Consider the following 24,688-nt stretch of genomic DNA (forward strand, 5'->3'; position numbering starts at 1 on the left):
CAATTGCGGACGCGCACCGGCATGAGTAATATTTTTGTTCTCAGTGTTTTACGCCCCGTGAGCAGCGACATGATGTATGTGGTAAATACAGCCCCTTCAATACTCCTTCCCACTACTAATAGCCTGCATCCCTCCGGTGATAACAGTTTCACAACCTTCTAGTTTACTTTGCCAAATATGGAGTGGTTAGAGACACAAATTGCCGTCGGTCGGTCCTGTCGTATAGTCACATGGCAACTGTCAGGTGATCACAATGTTGCACCGTCTATTAAAAACATATAAAATTGCACAGTTCTAAAGAGAGGGTGAACATTGATTGGACAACTAGTTGAGGTTCTACAAGTAAATTTGTTCACTTTTGGTGTTTGGATGTATTTATTTGACGAGGTACTGTGTCAAAAAAATTTCCCATCCTTTTTCTCCTTGTTCAGTGCTTTGATAAATTTTAAAGGTGCTTTATTAATACTTTTATGTATGTATGTATGTAATCATGACACTTTCTGTTTTGTTGGTACTATCACTTATTATGCCACACATTTCAGGTAAAAGACATTATTTGGTTGACAAATGGGAATCTGGCTATGTTTTACATTCAGAGGAGGTTCTTGTTTTTGGATAAGAGATTTGCTGCTGGGATTCCAAAAACATATCCCAAATATATACCAAATGTGACAAAAAAGAGACCCAAAAATATATTTATTTTACTATTATTTCTGCACAAGATTATAGCAGATTTGCCCAAGTCTGGACAGTGGACAAATTGCTGAAAGTTTCCAGATTTTGGTGAAAAGTTAGACTTGCTTCAAGTCCTTTGGTGTCCATAGTTAGTGAATGTAAAAGTCATGGAAGCTTTGCCACATCTTCCAAAAATTTCTGTTTCGAAATAATTATTTACCATCATCTTTGTACAAATTTGTTTGACATTTGAATTGTTGAGGCCAGATAGTGGACTTTCTTATCTTTACTTTACTCCAGGCATACTGTGCACTGCAGGGGTAGTGTTTGAGCAAAATGCACACCATGCCACGCCCACCCCACAAGGCACACTTCCTCCCTAGCTCATGTTGCCAGCACCTTTCGTCCTACACAAAAAATCTGACCTGACTAAAAATTTTAGAGAGTGAAGTATACAATGGTATATGATAGGCCTATATACTTCTACCACTGATTATACATGGGGAAGAGCATGAATAGAGAAAAAGTAAGGAGGAAGCCTTGATCAAGGCTAGTGAAAAGTTTGGGAAAAATCTTCTCTAAAATAGTTTTGTTGAAATTGCAACCCAAATCTATACCAAAATGACTAAAGATAACAAAACTACCATACAGCCCTGCACCTAACTTTCCACTCCGAATCCCCAGGTTTACTTTATTAATGGGCAATGAGTCTTTATGTTTTTATCACATCCTTTTTAGTTATGAGTGACTCTTTCTGTCTGCCCTGTCTTTTTGGTGTAGGTCTTATACATTGCACACATCCTTGGCTTCATTTTTGTCTGTCTTTCTGATTGAATATCTTTCTATTCCTGTTTCTTAAACATAGTAAGAGTGAGACAAATTTATCACAATATTGATATTAAATGGTTGCTAAGACTCGGTCTATGAAATATTGATATTTCCTTTTAGTTTATAGTATTCATTGGATGAAAAGAATAAATGCATATTTTTTTTTCCTTTTAAACAAACCCAAATGAATTCTTTGTTGCAAAGTTTCCTTGAAGAGCCCTATGATATGGCAATTCCTTGATATAAATGTGCAATTTCATATTTGAAAGAGAAGAAAGCTTAAAGCCGCCATTAGCAAACAATGCCAGCGTATTAACTCGGTGTGAGAAGTTGGCAATATTGTCAATTTAATATGAAAAGCGTCAGCGCAACCAATTAAGTTTATTTGTGACACCACCGCCGCCTGTTGCTTTGTGATAGCGACCCATATATTAGAACCTTCTAGCAGGCATTTAAGTGAATTTCTAGTATTGTGTGCATATTTGATAATTTATCCCCCTGCAGATATCCATTTGTCAAAGTATTACAAATTTTTGCAGAAGTAATAATTATTAGTCGCACTGTATGCTGTTAGGATTATAATTGAACAAAAAAATATCTTGCCCACATCAATATGGCGGAGGACTGTTTCTAGTATTGTCATTTACAGTTGCGGGCAATTTATATAATTACCATTTGTCAAAATTATTTTAATGTGTATATTTTGCCTGAAACAGACTTCTCCGTTTGAATAATATCGACCTTGCTTGCTGCTGAACACAATCAAAATTACAATATTTTGACAGTCAAGGATTAAGTTCTCTCTTCAAATGTACATTGAGGTTAGCAGACAAAAGAGGTTTTAAGGTTGCAGTTGGTTTTTCCTAGCTTTTAAATCCTGTCTTAAGATTATTGTTGAAAGAAACATATTGGTAACATAAAACAGTTGCAGACTGTACGCTGGTGAGGTTCACGCATGACCTTTTTGCCTTGATTTTATCTCGATTAACTCTTTTTAAGTGTAGAATTTGATTTTCAAAATAATAATAATAATAATTACATATTTGGATTTCTTTGAAAACTAGTAAAGTTGGTGTTTTGAATAAGTCTAAAATATTACTACTGTACAAAGCAAAAGATCATGAAACACAAGCATGACAACGTCATTTGTATTAAAAATAATAAGATTATTTCCCCTCAAAAGCTCTCTCTCTCGCATGTTCCAGAAGAAAGCTTATGCAAGGAAAAGCGCTCCCCATAGAATGCACTCTATTTAATTCATCCAGATTGGTTTGTTCAAAAAATAGCTTCTATAATTGGAACAAAATAACCATAACGCATTCAGCTTTAAAAAATGAAATGTCACAGTATCCAACGTTTTTGCCCATATCACTGTAGAAGGACTCTGTCAGTACTAAGGTTTTCCTTGTTTTCATCTAACATTAGACATGTTAGAGACTTCGTACTCCCAAAGGAAGCATACACTGATGTCTTAACACAGCTAAGCTTGGTCCAATGGGGCAACCATGCCCCCAAGCCTACATATATGTATCTCTGTTCCGATCTTTTCTTTCCATTGTGCGACCCTGTGGTGATGAATAAGATTTATTATTATTTTTTCTTTTGCCTGTGCGTGTATAGCTTTGCTATAGATGTGATACAAGAAGCCGGGAAAGATGGAGCTAAGCGAAATGTGTCGTCCCTCGTGCACGTTTTAAACTGATTAAATCAGGTGTTACACAAAGTTAGCAAGCACAAGGGATGGTTTGGGTGGTAGGGAGATGTATTGGCAAGATTCCCAGTGTCCTACTACTACTTTGTCTCATGACAGGATGATTTGCAGCGCAAGTAGATTAGGGAAGATTACAAACGAAAGGAAAAAATGAAGTTTGATTATAATGCTCTAAATTTGATTGAATACAGGAAAAATGTTAATTCAATTATTAACGAGGTAAAACAAACAACATATTTGCAATTTGAATCAGTTCATGTGTAGCCTGTTGCTTAGCACCATGGTAAGAAAGTGGGAACCAGCTAAAACTGATATAATAATTGCTCACTGGAGAGATGAAGCAACAAACAGACCCTTGCAAGCAAGAAGCTGGTCATTAGCCTGCGTTGCTGATTAGAGACCTATCTGCCACAACGAAACAGCATACTAATGGCATAGCCATGGGCAATTACATAGCGTTGCCATTATCCAACTTACTTGACAATATTTTTTTCCCTTTCTTTTTCAATTCATCGCATCTCTCAGGCGACCATCCCACCTCCTCTTCAAGATTTTATTTTGTTGACGATGTTATCTGGGATTTATGTAAAGGGAAGATGATAATCCTCCTTGCATCCGCCCACTGATGGTCTAACAATAACCCGATTAGATTAGGAGTATCTTCTACCATCTACATACATGTAATTCCAGTATTTTCATTAGGTAGACAAAATAGTGTCAAAGATTGGTGGATACGTTAGAATTCTGTGTGTTTAATAAATATAGATTTTGCCCAAGTGTTGGTCGTAAATTGTTGATCTATTTTAACTGTTTTCTTTCATTTGCTTTCAATTATCAATCACCAATGTCAGTACCATCATCATCTTCATCTTCTTCATCATCTTCATCATTATCTTCATCATCATCTTCATAATATCATAGTTGTCGTTGTCATCAATATCATCATCGTTATCTTGTCATAATCATCATCATCATCTTCATTGCTGCCACCATCATCACCATCACCATCATCACCATCACCACCATCATCATCATCATCATCATCACTATCACCTTCATCATCATCATCATCATCACCATCATCATCATCATCATCATCATCATCATCATCACCATCATCATCATCATCATCCATCATCATCATCATCATCATAATCATCATCATTATCATTATTATCATCATCATCATCATATCCTCATCCTCTCATTTCTCCCCATCTTATCCTCATCATCATCATCATACCTGGTTTTGCCTGCTGCTTGCTAGATGGTTAAGCTTGCCAGGAATAACAGACAGCGTTTATTATTTTTATGTGGAGTGCTTGTTTTTGCTCGGCAAGCAGCAAGCAGCAGTTTCGATCGGGGAGAGAAGAGAGCATGAAGTGCTTATTTATGAAGGATGTTTATCTGTTTAGTTTGTGTGTATGATCGTTATTGAGCACACACTCAGCTTTGTTTGTTACCCAGACCAGTAGTACAACAGGTTATTTTAGTTGAAGTTAAGTTGCATAAGATGCATTTTGAAATGCAAAATGGGACTCTTTTTTAAATAAATGAATAATATTTGATGATAGATATTGGTACAGAAAAAGAGGTTTTGAAAAAAATATGTGATAGAATCATGGCAAGAAATTTTGCGGGGCTGTGCTTTGCCAGTACTTTAAAATGGATAAAAGTCTGATTCAAGGTCAAAGGCTACAATAGTAAGCGTGGTCCCAAAATGGTAATTTAGGCTCATTTTTACAAAAGGGGGGTTGTTTTGGGTGGGGAGAGAATTTTGAATTACCAACTTCATGCACAGTCTTGAATGATAACTTATTTCTAATAATTTAGAAATAAGCATAAGATTTAAAATGATAGATCTTATAATAATGAGCCTTCAAAATAATGAACCTTGCTTCTGGAATGAGGAACCTTCAAAGTAAATGAGGACATCTGAAATGGGCACATGACAGCTAAATATGGGCACAGGACACCTAAATATGGAACACAACACTATTGCAAAGGCAGTGGGTAATGATTTACCTCTCAATCTAATGATTGTCTTTTTCTTTTGTATTTTCTTCTACAGGAATGTGATCAAGTTCATATTGATGATGTAGCATCAGATGACAATGGTCAAGATTTAAGGTAATTTTAATATAATTTAATTAATTAATGATATAATTGGTATTATGGTTAATTATCTTAATCATTAATCAGTCATTAAAATAACTAATTAATTTAATCATTAAAATAAATAATTAACCATAATACCAATTATATCATTTGTGAGTCAATCAAGAAAAATTAGGATAATGTTGATCATTATTACGGTATGTTTTAAGACTGTGCATAGCCTAGATATCCAACTACTTCACATGAGTTTATAAGTTAATTTACCATTCAAATCCTTATTACTTTCTTGTTTAATAAATACGCAATGTTCTCAACTATAACTAGGCTTTAGTGTCACATTTAATGGCATTATTTACAATTTTACATGAAATTAAAACTTATTATTACAAGTTTGTAATCATGATCCAAACATTTGATTAATTTTTCACAACATTGTCCACATTTTGCTTGATGGAGTCACAAGTAATTGATCCACTAATCCATGAGTACTGCCTCCTGATAGGTTACTAGAAGACTAGTGTAATTTTTTGAGCCAATCAGCAACATGGTAAGAATGGTGATAGGGCTGAAGAGTGTTAACCCTTTGAGTACTACCTCCTGATTGGTTACAAGAACAAAAGCGTAATTTATTGAGCCAATCAGCTGCATGGTAAGAATGGAGGTATGGTTAAAGAGGATTGAACTTAAATATCTGGAAGTTTTTTTAAAACTTGGGTTGACTATAGTGTGTTATCAACCAATCAAAAACACTGTAAGAAAGGGATCAGTTGATATATTGAGCTAAAATGATCATTAGATAGCTCAACAAGTCAAGCATTGTAGGGATTTAATGAATTCAACATAAATTGGTAAATGATGTCGTGTATGTCAGTTGAGTATTGTCTTTTGTTTGGGTTCAATTATCATGTGATAAATATTCATTTGAACATTTATTTCCAACCCCACCATAAAAATTACTCATTCTATGCTGAATACAAGTTTCTAATAGCAAAATTCTGTTTTAGTTTTAAGCTTACCTAAAAAATCCCTGCCACTTCTCAGACAGGCTATTTACGACCAATTCAATATTTCTCCATCTAAACTCCTGTAATTCCCACCAGAAATACAATCTAAATATCCGCATTCGTAGCTGTGATATATATTTTTTCTGTCGCGACAACGTACATATTGCGAGCAGTCTTCGGTATTAATGTATGTCTTGGTTGCAGTCTGCCCTTCACTGTGTTTCCTGATTCGAGATTGGATGCTCCCCGAGCGCCAAACCACTCATTTTATGCTCCAAATGCGTTGATTGATATTCATCCATTATACAGGGCCCAGTGGAAATTTCCTGAAACTATCATCAAAAAAACAAAAAAGAGAGTACACAAAAGAAAGACAGAGATAAAAGATAGGGAAAAAAGGTAGAAATTGTCAATTTTATGGCAGCACAATGTGCGTAGCGATAATGACTAACTCGGGGTGTAATAATATCTTTATCCATTGCCACATTAGAAGTGCAAAATGAGAGCGATATCCATAGGCGCCGTTGTGGGCAAAGTTTGACCAGCAATCGGAGCGTTGAACTGAGATTTTAGTGATAGCATACCTGTCATTCTTGTAGACATTATTTGAATATATTTTGTAGAGGGGGTTTAGTTAGCAGTATCAGAAGAGAAAACATTGACAGTGAGAAATGAATTTGTGACAAGCTGATGGGCAAAATTGGTTGAAAGAAACTGAAAAGAGACATTTCTGGGCTCAAATTATAGATAAAATTTCCCTTGATTTCTTCCTTCAAATGCTGATAGTAAAAATAAAAGTGTGATGCAAATTTTAGGTAATGTCTTAATTCATGATTTATAGCTAATTTATTATTCGTTGTTGTCATGGCAATATGGTCCACAGAGTTTGCCATTTTACATCATTTTCCTCTTTGTATTATTATACAAAAAATAGCATAATTTTAGTCTATTTAGCAGTCTAATTTGTTGTAACTCTGCTAATGAATATAAATATTATAAAAAATGAGCCAACATATCCAACGCACCATCCGTCGGCCATGATATCAATCCATGAGACTTGTTTATGTAAGCCACCCTATCTATAGCGAGTGTGAACATCTACTATGTTATGATGTCATATTCCGGTCTCTACTCGGTGACGGCAAACATTCAATTTCATCGGCAGAGACCATCATTTGAGATATATAGGACAGGGTCATTAAAATAACATTTATGCTTGCTCCAGCTATTTACAGTTTTCTTAGTAATAAAAAGGATAGCCCACATGAAAATAGCCCATTGGGCACTAGCTGTCGTTTTAGATTTCACTTAATGGTCAGTGGGGTGGGATAGCCTCGGTGTATTTCATCAAAATGTGTTGCTAAGGTATCATCCTTCAATTGGGTATGTTTGTACCAGTCCATTTTTATCATATCATTAAGTCACAAAAAAGACAAAACATTTGAAGAGGTTCTAAAAGACTGTACTTGCAACCACCATACACAAGCACTTCCAATGCTATTCCAAGTTTGATTAGATTGCAAAAAATGTGTTGAAAATGTTCATTATTTAGAATTATATGGCATTTTGATGTTATAATCCATCAGTCCGTCATATTTTGTTCTTGTTTGCCTTCTTAAAAACCCGACTTGTCAACTGGTTTAAAGATGCTCACTCTTCCTCTCCTCTGTCATCATCTCCTAGGAGTCAATATGTTATCATTGTCTATAGCTTGCTTGCATGGCCAACCATGTGTACATACATGCCATAATGTAATGCCATATTTGATAACCCCGCATCAACTCCGCAAACATAGTAAGGTGTTCCCAAGTTGATTAAGATAGTCAGATCTTTACTATGTTTACTGCCCTGTTGTAGTTTGGGTAAGATTTGGAATGCCAGGGAGGGAAGGGTGGGGTGGTATTAGTATATAGTAGGTTTTGTTTATTTAGGATGATTTTCAACATGTTGTGTTATGATGTAAATAAAGGAAGAGATCGATTCAGCCATTGGTTTACTATAATAAGGTTTGAAAAAGTGAATTTATGAATCTTTTAAAAACTTCCAATTGCTTAAGTAGATAATGGGTCAAGGGTTTGGTTAGCCATGCATGCATCTTTAAGGGTCCTTAAGAGCAGCCAAATCTTCCTAGCAAAGTTCCTTGTCATTCATAATGCTTCATGGGTGCTGGTTGCTTAGAAACAGCATTTTTGCTTTCCAGCATCTTCATTGGCTATGCTCTCTTTGCTTAGTATTTGCATGGTATCATTTGGTTTTTGTCTGTCACACACGGAAGGATGGTTTTTGTTTTGTGTTCTCTGGTGTATTTTCACACAATGATATGATCAGGGTTTTACTTTACAAACTAAGTAGTACTGTTGTGGGTCTACTATAGATTGCTTCAATGGTGATGACTATTGGCTCTGCTTTAGTAATTGTTTAGAGTAAAAGCAGACACAGCACAACATGCAGATCTACAGCGTATCATCGATAGCTGGACTTTGCATAGTGGACGATGTTTCTGAATGGGCAAGTACTTTTTAATTCAACTAATTTAGTTATGAGTAGATTCAATTTGATTCAATACTGATTATAAATGAAGTAAATTGTCTAGTTTTTCAGAGGCGTAAGCCTAAGATCTCTTATTGTCGAGTGTAGATGGAAAAAGTGCTCGGTTATCTTGAGCATTATAATTCTCCTGTTTATCCGATAGGCAAGTATTTTGAGAGTTGGGTAAATTGCTTCTATACTCGGAAAAATATGGGTGATATGCTTTTAAACGCAAATGTAGGCCCTGTTCTATCATCAGTCGAACTTGGAATGAATGTAAAAAGTATGATTATGGAAAAAATATGGCTGATATGTTAATACATACAATTGTAGACCCTGTTATGTCTTATTTGGAACTTGGAATAAATTAAAAAAATGAATAAGCAATTAAGTATGTTGTTTTGAACTTGTTTGAGCATGGAAAAACATGGCTGGTATGTTTATAAATACAATTTTAGGCCCTGATCTGTTTGTTAGTTGGAACTGGTAACAATCACCCTGGACAAGTTACATTCAACAGGTCATTTGTCATTGTAGAAGTAAAAAACAACAAAACAACTAGGCCTATATAGTCTAGTGGATATATCCCACTGGTGTTGTTGCTCTTTGCTGTCTGTTTTTTGTGTTTTGTTTCAGAGCTGGTATGAGCTGGAATGCTGGATGGGATGTATACTAACATTGATTTTGATGTTGACTTTTGGGGACATCGAGAGTGTTGAATTAAAACCGTCAGTTCTGAAGTGACAAACATTTATATGCATCAGCTAGACTACCCTACAAGGTTGATCAGCTGTGGGGAGAGACTCCTGCAGCCCACTTCTGTGTGACTGTGAGAACATTAAATAGACAAATTGCACATTTAACGGTTGCAAATTGCAAATATGCATGAGGATGATGATTTGGCAAAAAATGATCATGCGAATATATTGAATTATCAATAGCAAACAAATTAGATACATGGCCATACAGTATTACAGACATCAAGTGTTATCATCATGTGTAAATGTAACTGAACTTTGGTACCAATGTGATGGGAACATGCTTATGTGTGTGGAGGTGGAACATCATGATTGACATTTGCGATCATATAAACTCGATGTTGATGTTAACAGAGCAAAAACTACTCTTTGAAGGTGTCCATACAATAATGGTGTGGCGGGGGAATGCTGTGATTGACATTGGGATCATAAACTTTATGTTGATATTAACAGCATAAAAGCTACTTGTCCAAGCTGTTCCTTACAATGGAGGAAATTCTATAGGAATCGAAAATGAAACAAAATATGTGGATGGAGACTATTACAGACAATGACACAAAATTGCTGAAATAAATTGCATAAATCGGAAGTGGACCATCAGTAAAGTGACTTGGATTTAATCATCAAGAAAATATAATAGGTATCAGAATTCAAACAAAATGTCTATATGATTTAAATGAAGGTATTGCATGTACTGTAATGTATTTTTAAATTTTGTTTAATTATCTGGATATAAGTGCAGCTACAATTAGTCTAGATATACTTTGTGTAATACACATACAAATCATAGTTACTTAAATTAGGTTAATGTAACAAATGGTCATTAGTATTATATAACAATATGACATATATTTAAATTGGTTAAAAATTGCATACTGCTTTATGACTGGATGTTTATATGTTAGCGTTATTCCTGTTACATGCACTAGATCTTGACAAGAATCACTATCTTCTCAAATTGTTTATTTATTTTGTCAGTCACCCACCTTGTTATGACTACATGTATTGTAACTCTTTAATCTCTGCATGCTTTTAATTAAAATTTGGTTAAGTTTGTATTACCTGATCCATGGTTCTGTTTGTTTAATCATACCTTTTATTTAATTAATTTACTAGTAATAAAATGTTCTTGTCATATTGCCGTTGTGTCTGGGAGAAGATAACAATTTACTATATCCCGAAAATATCTTTCTCATTTAAAAGTGCTGATAGCCTGTTTCAATATTCCTGTAGGTGTTTATAGTTATCCAGAGAAGTTGTTTGATTCTCCAGTAAGAAATGTGAATCCAATTGGAAGGAAAATGCATTTTAGATTTTGAGATTCTTTCAAAGTTAAGAACAGCTTTAAATTGTTAGCCTATTAGTGAACAAAGAGTGGAATAGTCTCAATCACCAATACTAAAAGGCATCAAAAATCATAGTGTTCAATGCAGATTGGTTCAATGATTCTCAGTCAAATTGGGTTGGGAGTCATTCTATTTTCTTAGGGTGTTTGGGTAAATAGCACTTGGTAAAGTAATTATATGTCCCAATGATTTCAGAATTTATGCAAATCAATGGAATGGATTTCCATTCAAGCAAGAATGACAAACAACTGTGTTAAATTCAAGTATTAATTAGTAAGAGTTAATTTGATGCAGTAAGTTATCTGAAGGTCTGAGTGCAAAATATTTAAGCTCACTGATCTACATTTTGTAATGACGGTATTCATGGTAATCAAAATGAATTAGTATTACTAGTATTATTTTTCAAAATGAGGGGAAAAAGTAATTCAAGAATACTGTATTTTATACATTCACTGAGTTGTTGGTTGCTGCATGCATATTATCCATAGTCTCTAACATTGTCTAAAGCAACATGAAAATATAGGCATTGAGCGCCCTTGGCTTAATTACCATATTTGAATTTTTCATGTTACACCATAACAAATAGGTCCTATGGCGATTGGGCGTTGTGTGGTTGTGATCAATCCAGGTCCGGTCGCACTACAGAGCACACACAGTAAAGTAAAAAAAAATTTTGAATACTCTTTGTTTTGTTGGAATTGTTTTTAAAAAAAATAACCTAAACAATTGCTGCTGACAGCTTAAAAGCTGTCAGATACCCAGAGTTGCAACTGTGCTCTGATACAGTGCGGAATTCAATCACCAGGTTGACATGGGGTAGAAAGCATGGGGTCATTGTATTCCGTACATTCTCAATTTTTTCTCCAAAAATATTGTTCAGCAGTTTTGTTTTTTTTGTTTTTAGCCCGCTCTACCGGGGTTTCTCCAAAGTATTGCGTGAATTATTACTGTGCAAGTGATCAGTTTATCAGTTTTGTTTGGTGCAAGTAGTGAGTGAAGTCTAAACAATTCACAACTTAGGGCCTGTACCACAGACCCTTGAGACTGTGCCGGCATATTATATAAAATAATTTTGCCTAGAGCATGGATCCTTTGTTGAGTGAAAAACAAAAACAAAACACCTAGCAACCATGCTCACATCATGAATACAAGTTAAATATGATGTTCACTAACCTGGGGAGGGAGGGGGAGGGAGGGGAGGGTTATAGCAAGCTCATCGAGAGCGATGTGCTTGGGTGGATGATTTGATTATTTTGATCATTTTTCCACCATTTGATTGAATCATTAACAAAAATTTAAATTGGAATTGATAACAAGTCTTTGTTAGTAATGCTTAATAGCTTTGTTTGGTTTATAAAAAGTATAATGCTGAATAACTTTTTTTGATAGTAAGAATTTAAATCTGATATTTGTTGATGCTTAGTTATATATACATTCTTGAGCTAAGATTATTATATATTGGAAGTGAGTAATGGCAATAAAAGCACTTTCGGTGTGGCAGGTGAATGCCTTGTATCAAACTTTGTGTCTCTTTGTCCCATTATCTGTCTATAAGCAATAAGGTTTGAAAAAGTGAATTTATGAATCTTTTAAAAACTTCCAATTGCTTAAGTAGATAATGGGTCAAGGGTTTGGGAAGCCATGCATGCATCTTTAAGGGACCGTAAGAGCAGCCAAATCTTCCTAGCAAAGTTCCTTGTCATTCATAATGCTTCATGGGTGCTGGTTGCTTAGAAACAGCATTTTATCAGCTTTCCAGCATCTTCATTGGCTATGCTCTCTTTGCTTAGTATTTGCATGGTATCATTTGGTTTTTGTCTGTCACACGGAAGGATGGTTTTTGTCCCACCCACCCACCCAAATAGGGGTGAAGTAATGGGAAAATATAAATTTTGTTGTCAGGTGAACAAAATAATATTATGTTGATTTTAATTTGATGGTAATTTGTTTGGAATTATTTGTTAATTGTATATTTAGTTGTATCATGAAATAATCTTCCTTTTGGGAATATATTTCAATGGGTCTTTGCTGCAAGTGAAGTAAAAAAGGGTTAGTAGTTCCTTTATATCCTGAGGGAGCTCTTTGGTAGAATTGAGGTCCCTTTTCTACCCGGTGGTGTATATTTAGTTTAAAACATGAGTTCCTTTATATCCTGAGGGAGCTCTTTGGTAGAATTGAGGTCCCCTTTTCTACCCTTGGGTGTATATGTTTGGTCTGAAAGCAGAGTTCCTTTATATCCTGAGGGAACTCTTTGGTAGAATTGAGGTCCCCTTTTCTACCCGGTGGTGTATATGTTTGGTTTGAAAGCAGAGTTCCTTTATATCCTGAGGGAACTCTTTGGTAGAATTGAGGTCCCCTTTTCTACCCGTGGTGTATATTTAGTTTATAAGCAGAGTTCCTTTATATCCTGAGGGAGCTCTTTGGTAGAATTGAGGTCCCCTTTTCTACCCGGTGGTGTATATGTTTGGTTTGAAAGCAGAGTTCTTTTCTCTCCTGAGGGAACTCTTTGGTAGAATTGAGGTCCCCTTTTCTACCCGTGGTGTATATTTAGTTTATAAGCAGAGTTCCTTTATATCCTGAGGGAGCTCTTTGGTAGAATTGAGGTCCCCTTTTCTACCCGGTGGTGTATATGTTTGGTTTGAAAGCAGAGTTCTTTTATATCCTGAGGGAACTCTTTGGTAGAATTGAGGTCCCCTTTTCTACCCGTGGTGTATATTTAGTTTATAAGCAGAGTTCCTTTATATCCTGAGGGAACTCTTTGGTAGAATTGAGGTCCCCTTTTCTACCCGTGATGAAAAATTTGTTTGCATAACCTTTTATTATAGCAAATCGTTTATTGAAATTGTGGAGTATAGTATAAAAGGAAGATACTGATATTGATAATGATGATTAATGAGATAATTGTTATGAGGTAGTAGTAAGATTGGTACATTTTGTTGTAATTATTATAAAACAAAACATTAGTGGCAGCAAGGAATAGTAAGGATCTGGGTAGGATGATTTGATTATTTTGATCATTTTTCCACCATTTGATTGAATCATTAACAAAAATTTAAATTGGAATTGATAACAAGTCTTTGTTAGTAATGCTTAATAGCTTTGTTTGGTTTATAAAAGTATAATGCTGAATAACTTTTTTTGATAGTAAGAATTTAAATCTGATATTTGTTGATGCTTAGTTATATATACATTCTTGAGCTAAGATTATTATATATTGGAAGTGAGTAATGGCAATAAAAGCACTTTCGGTGTGGCAGGTGAATGCCTTGTATCAAACTTTGTGTCTCTTTGTCCCATTATCTGTCTATAAGCAATTCTGTAAGATTAACTTTGGTTGCTATGAATACAATTTGGAAGTATTATAATAAATGGTGTTCGCTATAAAATCTGTTTCAAATGATTGTTGAGATTATTCTGCTTCCATATAGAACTGGATCGGTTCATGGCGAACCGATCCAGATCCATGTAGAACTGAATACTGGTGTGCAATGAACTATTCCAGTTGAAGTCCATACATCCCTTATAGAAGACATGACTTTAATCTCACACACAGGGGGTGCATATTTCAAATGTAGACACCCATGCAGGTATCCCCTTCTGAAATTCACACACCCTGTGTGCAAGGTTAAGACCATGCCATGTCTTCCATAGGGAGTGTCATGGATTTCAACTGGAATTGCCCAATTGGTTTAGTGCTAGGGAGGGTCTGTGACATCAGCACAGACTGGTACCGTTCACCCATTAAAGCTGATCTAGCTATGCCATCAATGTGAAGGTTGGCTTATTTCTGTCCACACTTATCTGCATGATTCCCACTCTTCCGTGCTCATTATTTGAGGGCGTCGCTCACTGATAAATGGAGCCAGGTCTAATTTAAAATAAACTAATTTTGGAAAAAAGGGGGGCAAGAAAAATATATTCAGATAAGAGGATAAAACAGACTGCTCAGTTTATATATGTTTATGTCTATTAATTATTTGTCTTTATTGTGTTTCATTTGTTTCCATAGCAACTACAATTTTGCCACTGATGGTTTTCATGCTGCAGCCACTAGCGCAAATCTGTGCTTAGCAACCGGTGTAAGGGGAGGAGTTGATTGGATGAGGAAACTGGCATACAGATATAGGAGAATAAAGGAAATGTACAGCACATATAGGAACAATGTTGGGGGTAAGTCCACTTTCTGGCATATTTTACACAGCCAGAATCCTTAAAATGGTATCTATTTTGCCTCTGTTACACAATCTGGCTGTGTAATAGGACCATCTTCATTATGTTCTCTTTTAAATTGGGGTAAAATACGCCATTAACCCTCTTCACACAAGTGTCAAAGGCAGACAGCAAGTTCCACAATTTCTTTAAAACTTCAAAATGTCTGAATTGTACATGTTTACAGCATTATAAGAAGTACAAAGATGCTCACTATTGGTTCAGTTGTTCTTACAATAGCTCTTGATATTTTGAGAAAAGATCTCAAAATTTGGACTTTTTATGTTGAAGCCTATGGCCAGCACGCAGAGCATTAAAGGCTGAAGTAAGTTGGTCAGTGATCACTTTTAGTTTCTTTCTTGCAATATGGATATGAGCAGATAGAAGAACAGAAGTGACACCTTTATAATTTAAAATCAGTTTTGTTTACCATGTTGACTATTATGTGTTTACCCTGTTACAATGTATTTTGCTATCAAATGTTACCAACTTTTCAAAAGATGTGAATTTACAATTTCTAAAGACTTGTTTTTTCACCCTTCAGGTTTGCCGGTGGGCTTACTGGGGCCTCAGAAGCGAGAACAGTGGCTACAACTAAGAGCAGAAATAGAAGCAATGACAGACTCATGGCTTACTATAGCACTCAAATCTCTATCAATAATCAATTCCAGGTAAGATAATGCCAATTATCTATTAATCAATATGTAATAATCAATTCCAGGTAAACATTGCCAATTATCTATTAATCAATATGTAATAATCAATTCCAGGTAAACATTGCCAATTATCTATTAATCAATATGTAATTGATTAATCTGAACCTTGATCAGATGTAGAAACTACGAATAACTCCTGGAAAGCATTATAATGTCTATTATAGTGTCTCGTCACAGTCAAGTTAAGTAATGCCATGTTGGATGTCACAGGGGCAGTACATGTGGTTACATCACCAGCCTACAGACAAACCGCACTTCTATGCATGTGTATACGCCCGTGGGATTAGCTTAACAAGCAAAATTCAAAACTACCACCGCTACTTCCAACATGGTGTTACTCTTAACTTGAGATGAGACACAATATAGGTAATAAAACGTGAGGTAAGAAGAGCGAAATAATCTATCAATATACCATTCAAAAATTGATTACTATACCATTTTTCACTCTGATATGGCAGTGACATCAACATGTTGAGGTAGCTATTTCGCGAATGCATGTGTACACCAGCATTTTGAGCGAACGCTAGCGATTTGAGGCTGCGCCCAATGAAATGTGCACTGACGTCTTTAGTCTGACAAAGTTTGTCTTTGTTCACTCTTTCCACAGGTCAAATTGTGTGAATGTGCTCGTCACAACCACCCAGCTGGTGCCTGCAGTAGCCAAAGTGCTGCTCTATGGTTTAGGAGGGGTCTTCAATATAGAGAATATCTACAGTGCAACAAGGGTGGGCAAAGAAAGTTGCTTTGAACGTGTAGTTGCAAGGTTTGGCCGGAAGGTTACATATGTGGCAATTGGTGATGCCAAGGATGAAGAAACAGCTGCAAAACAGGTGAGATTATCTCAAAAACAGGTGAGAATCGGTCGGATTTGTTGCTTGCACAGAAGAACGACACTTGTTTAACTTTTTAGCGCGCACATACCGTAAAAACTTGATGGTTAGCATATGTGCTTACTATCGAGTGCTTTTAAAACATGCAAACATGAAGAACCCCATCCGCAAAAGTGTAAAGGGTTTTGAGCAAATCATCGATGCACATAGTTATATACGAACAAGTAAACCTGCAAATGTGTGTCTCAACCCCATTAGCTCAGTTGATAAAGCGCCAGCTATTGAGTTTTTACGGTATCATAAAAACTTGTAGGGTTCTGATTGATTGAATCACATTATGAAAAGCTCGAAATCACTAACCACTAATCACTAACCAAGCCATGTAGCATCGCGTGATCCTTCCATCCATGGCACATTTCTTTGTATATGATAACAGGGCGCAGGCGTCGGCCAGTGCCGTTCTTCCTTGGTAGCAAGTTGTAGCAAAAATAAAAATTGTATTGCCCTGCATTATAATATTACCGTGATTCGTCCGAGTATAGTCCCACGCTCGAGTATAATCCCACCCCCCATTTTTGAAAAACCTGTGTATGTGTCCAATCATAGATTGAATATGATAACACCCTTTTCAAACACACTTATCTTACAGGTGAGAGTGAAACAAACATGGACTCAGTTAATGTGAAATTTGTATAGAAAGTCTAGTGCAGGGCAATACATTCTTTGTAGTATTAGAAATGCTGGTATTGAAAATAAAATATTAAGCAAGTTCAAATATAGTGACGATTAAAGGGAATATATAAACAGGAGAGATGAAAGAAAGGAAAAAACAAATATTTGAATTAAGTAATATTTTATATGTGCATATCACTCATTTTGTTTTGTATTTTTCATTTCTTTTCAGTTGGATTTCCCATTCTGGCGAGTATCAAGTCATTCTGATTTGGCTGCATTACACCACGCCTTGGACCTGGGCTACCTCTGAGGAATACCAAGTGTAACAAATATATTAAAAACTATTGGGTGTTGTCAGCCAATCAAAACACAGAATGGTGCTACACAAGCCAATCAGGAGCAAACATGCTCTGAACATCAGCCAATAGGAGCGTAACAGACTCTTGTTTTTGGCCAATCAAGAGCAAAAGACTCCATAGTGATGATTTGAATTGCAAAACTTTGATCACACTTGTTGTATAATTTTTGTCTACTGACTACTTCTGATGAGGCATGATAAGACTATTGCACCATCAATGGATGAGGGAGGACACCGCTTTTGTGGGGGAAAAACAAGTCTGTATATATATATTTGACGTTCTTCGAGTACTGGTAGACTTTTTGTGATTGCAGATGACAATGTTGGAACCTATGGAGATTGAGAGTATGACGTATCAAATACAATTTTCTGTTTTTTGAATTGGTTTATATATAATAATATATATGTGTCTGTTCTTTGCCAAAGACAAAACCAAAGAGGTGTTAATTCCTAGAAGGTTTTAGTGGTTATTTTACGTACAAATCTTACATCGCCGGCTAGTGACACTTTGGTGCCATTTTCTTCCGTCTCTTCCACTAGATACTCATAAAAGCAAAAATAACGCCAATGATATTGATCTCGTCTACGCACATCCTGTACAGAAAATGCACAGTTAATGTTTCAAGTCAATAACAATTAATTTTTAGTTAATAATATGGAATTTTACATAATGAAACAGACAACCCATAGCCAGGGACAGGCGATTTGCGCGGAAAAAAATAGCAAATTGCGCGGAACTTTTTTTTTCAGTGCAAATCATGTATGCCCATAGTAAAAAATTGCGCGGAAAAAAGTTCCGCGCAAATCGCCTGTCCCTGCCCATAGCTTGTGGATGTTTTGGATAGAAACAATTGAATTATTTACATATCTTGGAAAAAATATCATTTATGAATAAATTATTGAACTTACTCTGGTAAACAACTCAAAAATGAGCTATAATAACAAGCAAACTATGCATTCTGTCAGGTATGTGTGTATACCCATATTAAATAGGCCAGGTAGAGAGAAGAGTATAGGGCTATAGAATTGCGGAGAGAATCTGTGAATCTCTCAAAGATTCTCGTAAAACAAATTTGAGTGAATCAAACTTGATTCTTATAAGCTTCTTTTATGTTTGCACATCAAAGATTGCATGGTGAGGAATCAAATGATTCTTGCAAAAAAAAAATTACAAGAATCAAGTTTAATTCTTGCACTGTGCGATCAAAATTCTATCCAAGAAGTTGTTATTGCTTTTATAAGGCTCATCCCACCGATCATGGTAAACCAGTACCATTCACTAACATTGGTGCATACAGGTCGTCCCACCTTGGTTCATCCACCGATTTGTTTTGCATTATATTTCCTTGATTTTTTGTGAATATTCTGGGTGTCAACATTTATCGTAATATTTTATTATGTTTTTTAAAAAGAAATTCCACACCCTTTGTATTAACACAAAATATCCCATTGGATTGCACAACAAATAGATTTGAAGTCTTATAATCAGATCGTTAACATTGATTACTTAGTACAGATTAATTAATTCAATAATCACTGCATTTTTTGTTCACATTATAAATTGCACTGCACCATTGTACAGTTATGAGCAAAATAACAAAAAACTTAAGCCAGACTTGGCCAATTTTACACCACTTTTAAATTATAGATATTTGACAATATTTGAGCTGAAAGTGATGTATACAATACCATTTTAATTTCATTGCAAATATAACTTTTTAAATTACATCATTAATTTAGTAGCAAAGTAAAACAAAATCAGGGAAAACGTTAGAATGTCATCAAGAATGGACACACTTGTGACCCAGGAAGGGTTGTACAGGTCATGACCTTTGACCTCTTGTATTATATATTATGAAGAATTTTATGGGATGGAACATGTTTTAAGTACAGGGAATAGGTGCAAAAAATGTACAAATTTTAAAATGGCCATATGTGCTGTAAAAACAGTATACAGCTTGAAGAGAAACAATGTATATTTAAGAGGAGACTCTGGCTGTTTGTACTTCATTTTGTTATGAAATTGTTATGACTTGAGAGTGGATATTTGTGAATGTAGATCCAGTTTTCCTTGTATCACCATAAAGAGAGATATGTGGTTTTGTATGCCTATATTGACAAGACAATTTTGAAATGGTTGATAGATGAATAAAAATGTTTTTGTATGACAAATGTGAATGCTCATATTGAAGCAGGGTTCAGAGCTTATTATACAGATAATATTTCCCCCTCTGGTTTTAGATGCTGAAATAATTCTACCATCAATATATACAATACAGGATGAATAAGATGGCAGAATTTAGTCAATACCAGCACCAAACATTGAAGGCCAGGCTATAGTCTAACGTCTTGTAGGTGTTTTTCTGATAGGACAGTCACGGCGGCTTATTTAAGTGTCGTCTGCTACAAAAAACGTCAAAAGGAAAAGAAAGCTACAAACAAAAACTTGAGCCTGCAAAGGCGGAGAACTGAAAATCACTTCAGCAAACTGAAAACCCGACATGTCACATCGGAAAATCATCCACAAAGACTTATTATATAGCCTGGGTTTCAAGGGTGGTTTCTACATGAGCATATAACATGCATAGTTTATTGTCAACTTATTCAAATTGGTTTTGTCAATAGAAAGCAGTGTTATTGTCTTAATTCTTGGTAAAGGAGAGCAAGATAAGTCCTGTTTACTATGGACATTGTGTTGAGGATAAACATCTCAATGAAAGTAAAACAACTCAATATTGTCTATAGAAAATGGAAGTATCTTATTTGGTGCTGGTTTAGATATAGAAGTGTTGCATCATGTCTGGTCACAACTTGAAAACAGTGTTGGTCCTGTAGAGCATAAAAGGGACGTATAACATAATAATGTACTATTAATTAAAATATAGTCAGTTGCTATAGTTGCATGGCATGTATAGTTTCTGCATATTCTATACATGCCATTTTAAAGAGTTGAAACACTGCATAGAGGGAAATCACAGTGATACATGATTATTAAACAACGCTTATTTCAATTTTTGACGTACACTTTGTGACTCTACATGAATCCAAGTTTGAACTGTTGACAGCATGTATGCAATATTTCTGTATAAAAACAAAGTATCATGGCTCAATGCAACAAATCACAGTAGCTGCTTCTTGGGAGTGGGAACACATGAAGCAGCTATTAGGATATAAAACAAATCAGTTCAAATTAGAATAGCTACTTTATGAGATTTTGATGCAGCTATGATGAAAAGTACAAATCACCATAGCTGCTTCATGAAATTTAGATAATACCCAGGTTTCACAATGTAGATTGATGCCCTCAGTTATTAAAACATTCTGGATTGACGACTTGGAAAATTACATGCTAATTTTGTGTCAGACTGTACACCAGCTGGGTGTACTGATGCTGCGCAGTTGTTTGTGTCTGTTTTTATACACATTTTTAGAACATTCAGTGTGCGACAGGGCCATAGCAAGATTGAAAAAATGTGGGACAGCCATCAAAATGTGGGGCCGCTAAAATACCAATATGCGCCAAAATTTGAATAAATCCAAGAAAATTGAACAAATTTCTCGAAAAGTGGGGCGGCCATGGCTTTTCCGCTTGCTACAACCCTGGTGTGCATTCCTATCACAATGGCGCAGAAAGACATGGGCGCGTTGGTCTGCAACAAAAGTCGCACACACATATTTTCCGGATATTTTCTTGGCACTTTTTGAAAACTATGTTTTTCAGTCGTCATAAGCATCACAAAATAACATGCGCAGTTGGCGACAACGGATTCAGTCTATTCACAATGACCTTTATAAATACTGAGAGAATGTACTGAGGCAGCTATGTATACTTGTCTGTACGAGGCAGCTATGTATACTTGTCTGTATGAGGCAGCTATGTATACTTGTCTGTACGAGGCAGCTATGTATACTTGTCTGTACGAGGCAGCTATGTATACTTGTCTGTACTGAGGCAGCTATGTATACTTGTCTGTACTGAGGCAGCTATGTATACTTGTCTGTACGAGGCAGCTATGTATACTTGTCTGTACGAGGCAGCCATGTATACTTGTCTGTACGAGGCAGCTATGTATACTTGTCTGTACGAGGCAGCTATGTATACTTGTCTGTACGAGGCAGCTATGTATACTTGTCTGTACGAGGCAGCTATGTATACTTGTCTGTACGAGGCAGCTATGTATACTTGTCTGTATCTAGACTGTGGAATGTGAATACATAACCTATTTTTGGAATGGAAACCGTTCTTGTCTGTGTTTGTTGTCAAGTAGGCTTTCTAGAAACAATTTCATCGGTGGTAATTAATTGTTGTACATGTTGGTTTGTAGACTCTTTTGTTCAGTCAATATCCCAGGATTTATTTTGCCCCAATTGAAGATTGGTTTTCTTCCAGAAGTGTTAAATGGGCTATTCTAGTTGAAATCCATACCCATCTATGGAAGACATGATCTTAATCTCCCACACAGGGGGTGTGAATTTCAAATGGGGTTACTTGAATGGGTGACTCCATTTGAAATCTGTACCCCCTGTCATGTATTCCATAGGGTGTGTATGATTTCAACTGGAATAGCCCAATGTAGGATTTGAGTGTGTACAACTTATACTGCATCTCTGTTTGGAAAGAGTTTAAAAGTCAGTATCATGGTCACAGATTTTGAATGATATTAAAAAAAATGCACTACAGTTTGTCCACTTTGGAGTACGAAAGTACACTCATTTTGCGTAAGCATATCGTGTGTCGGGTATTAAGACGCTCATGTATTTGTATGCGCCTGGCACTGTGTTAATTCCTTTTGACATTATGGCTTTGTACTTCAAAGTGGACAAACTGTATGTAGGTCCAGTCCTGGTCACAGATAACTATATTGATAACATTTCACTCCCAAATACACCAACTTTGAGCTCTGAATTCTGAGTATCTTTGTTTACAAGCTGTATGTAAAGATTTTGTTATTTTTGTTTTAATTATACTTATTAACTAAACTGGTTCTATTGTAAATGATTTTGTATGTAAACTAATATGTCAAGAGGTTAGTTCCAGAAGGCCCTATCTGCAATAGCTGCCAGGTGTCATATTTTAGACAGTGTGTACAATATAGAATACAGAAATTGTCAAATGTCTATAGGGCAGCTATTGTAGATAGGGTTTTCTTGCGCTAATCCCGGAGAATTTTTTCACCATCCATCAGAGAGGTTTGATAGGTGATCCCACTCACTCACTTTGTGTGTAAATTATTATTGTTGTTACAAACAGGAGAAAAGAGATTGATGTTTTAATTATTACAATGAAGATATTTTTTAGTTGTGTGAATTTTACTATGACAGCAAAAAAAAAACTGTAGGCTCATATTTATGTTTTTTGTTTTCTAATCTATCATGAAACAACCTCAAGAAACCAGTTGGTATGTAAATGCATTAAAATCTGAGCTCATAAACTGATCAAAAATGCCAACATAATGGCAAATATATTCAGTATTGCTTAATATGTTGGATATTGTCAATCAACTTGTTGCTCAGGTCAAATATTTCAAAATTATCTTTGACCTCTGACATGTTGTTTAGGATTTCAAGTTTAAAGGTCACTCGATTTATATATTATCTTTTCACAGATATTTGATTGATAGGGTGATCCATCTGAACCGTTTTTGGAATTGTCACAATCCAAAATGTGACATGTTAGAATTTTGACATGCAACCATCAATAAGTTTACAAAAATGCAGAAGTTCACCAGATTTAGTACATATTCAGTGTACCACAGATAAGCTAAACATGATACTACCGACAAATTCTATTGTTTCTGATGATATTAGAGACTGCACTCGTTCCTTGTTTGTTTACTTCCACAGTAGATCATTTCTTGCCATAAATGTTTGTTATTATTAATTATTACTAATATCATGAGAGTTGTTTGATGAAGCTTACTGTTTTTTTAAATGCAATAATATGGTTACATGTGCTGACTTTATGTGAAACTAATGACAATGGTTTGTCTTTGATATTATCAAAATTTTTAAACAATTAGGGAATCATTTAACATTTTACAGACATATTTGTTGTATCCATTAAACAGTTCATTTTATGTAGAAATTAATGCTATATGTACAAAATCTGTGATGGATTGATTGTCAGGACCATTGTCGTCATTTTCACACTTCTCAGCACATGTGACCTAAGATAAGCTGTTTGACCTTTGACATCACCTCTGTTCAGTCATTCCTGCACCTTACATTGAAATAAAATGTTATTTATGGGAAAACACAAATATTTGTTGTTGCATTCATTTTTGTTGTTTTGAAGTGTCTTCATTAGAGAGATTCTTGTAGATCTTTCAGATCATTACCCCGATATATTTGCGTCAGAAATTGCCATGATAGTAGGTTGAATCCACTAGTTCTTCAACAGCCATCAGTGATATAACATGGAATACCCTTAAAATACCCAGGGAAAAATTGTTAGGGAAACAGAAAGATAATTGAATTGAATTGAGAGTTCTACCATCCAATTCCCGGATCCAATTGCACAAAACAAACCTCTTCAGATTATTATTTTTCCAAGTCCAGATATTAAAATCATAGCACTGACAACTGACTAGAAATAAGCTGCTTGGATTTGCACCATTTTTTGTTTGCATAAAAATGTGTTACTTTTTATTTATTTTAAAAAGTTTAACAATAAACTATCAATATACATGTACATACAATCATATCAAGGTAATATGAAATGTGATACAGGGTAAGAGGGAGGGACTTTCAAAGCACATTAAAATTCAATTCTGAAATTTATTTACACATTTTTGATGCATATTTCATGCATAAATTCCAAGTATGCCATTGATGTAATCACAATTTTGTGAAAGATTGTTGGTATGTGGAGCAAATGATCTGTTCAATGGCCTCAATAGCAAACATGGGACTTCTATATTATGCTCCTCTT

General features: G+C 35.3%; 1 protein-coding gene across 16 annotated transcripts in view; it reads left to right on the forward strand.

Moving 5' to 3' along the window:
- The window catches only part of LOC140138091 (protein phosphatase EYA1-like), a 351,231-nt gene extending 332,832 nt beyond the window's left edge, over positions 1 to 18,399 (forward strand). For 10 of the 16 annotated variants that reach the window (XM_072159973.1, XM_072159972.1, XM_072159966.1 and 7 more), the window contains 5 exons: positions 5,286 to 5,344; positions 14,979 to 15,139; positions 15,702 to 15,849; positions 16,502 to 16,745; positions 17,629 to 18,399. In XM_072159973.1, the coding sequence (XP_072016074.1) occupies positions 5,286 to 5,344; positions 14,979 to 15,139; positions 15,702 to 15,849; positions 16,502 to 16,745; positions 17,629 to 17,709 (693 nt within the window). In that variant the 3' untranslated portion in view covers positions 17,710 to 18,399. The remainder of the gene's footprint in view (positions 1 to 5,285; positions 5,345 to 14,978; positions 15,140 to 15,701; positions 15,850 to 16,501; positions 16,746 to 17,628) is intronic. The other 6 variants (XM_072159968.1, XM_072159970.1, XM_072159967.1 and 3 more) reach the window with 6 other exon arrangements.
- Positions 18,400 to 24,688: the final 6,289 nt, after the last annotated feature.

The sequence above is a fragment of the Amphiura filiformis genome, chromosome 17 (genome assembly GCF_039555335.1).
Source record: "Amphiura filiformis chromosome 17, Afil_fr2py, whole genome shotgun sequence".
In the NCBI taxonomy this organism is placed as follows: Eukaryota; Metazoa; Echinodermata; class Ophiuroidea; order Amphilepidida; family Amphiuridae; genus Amphiura; species Amphiura filiformis.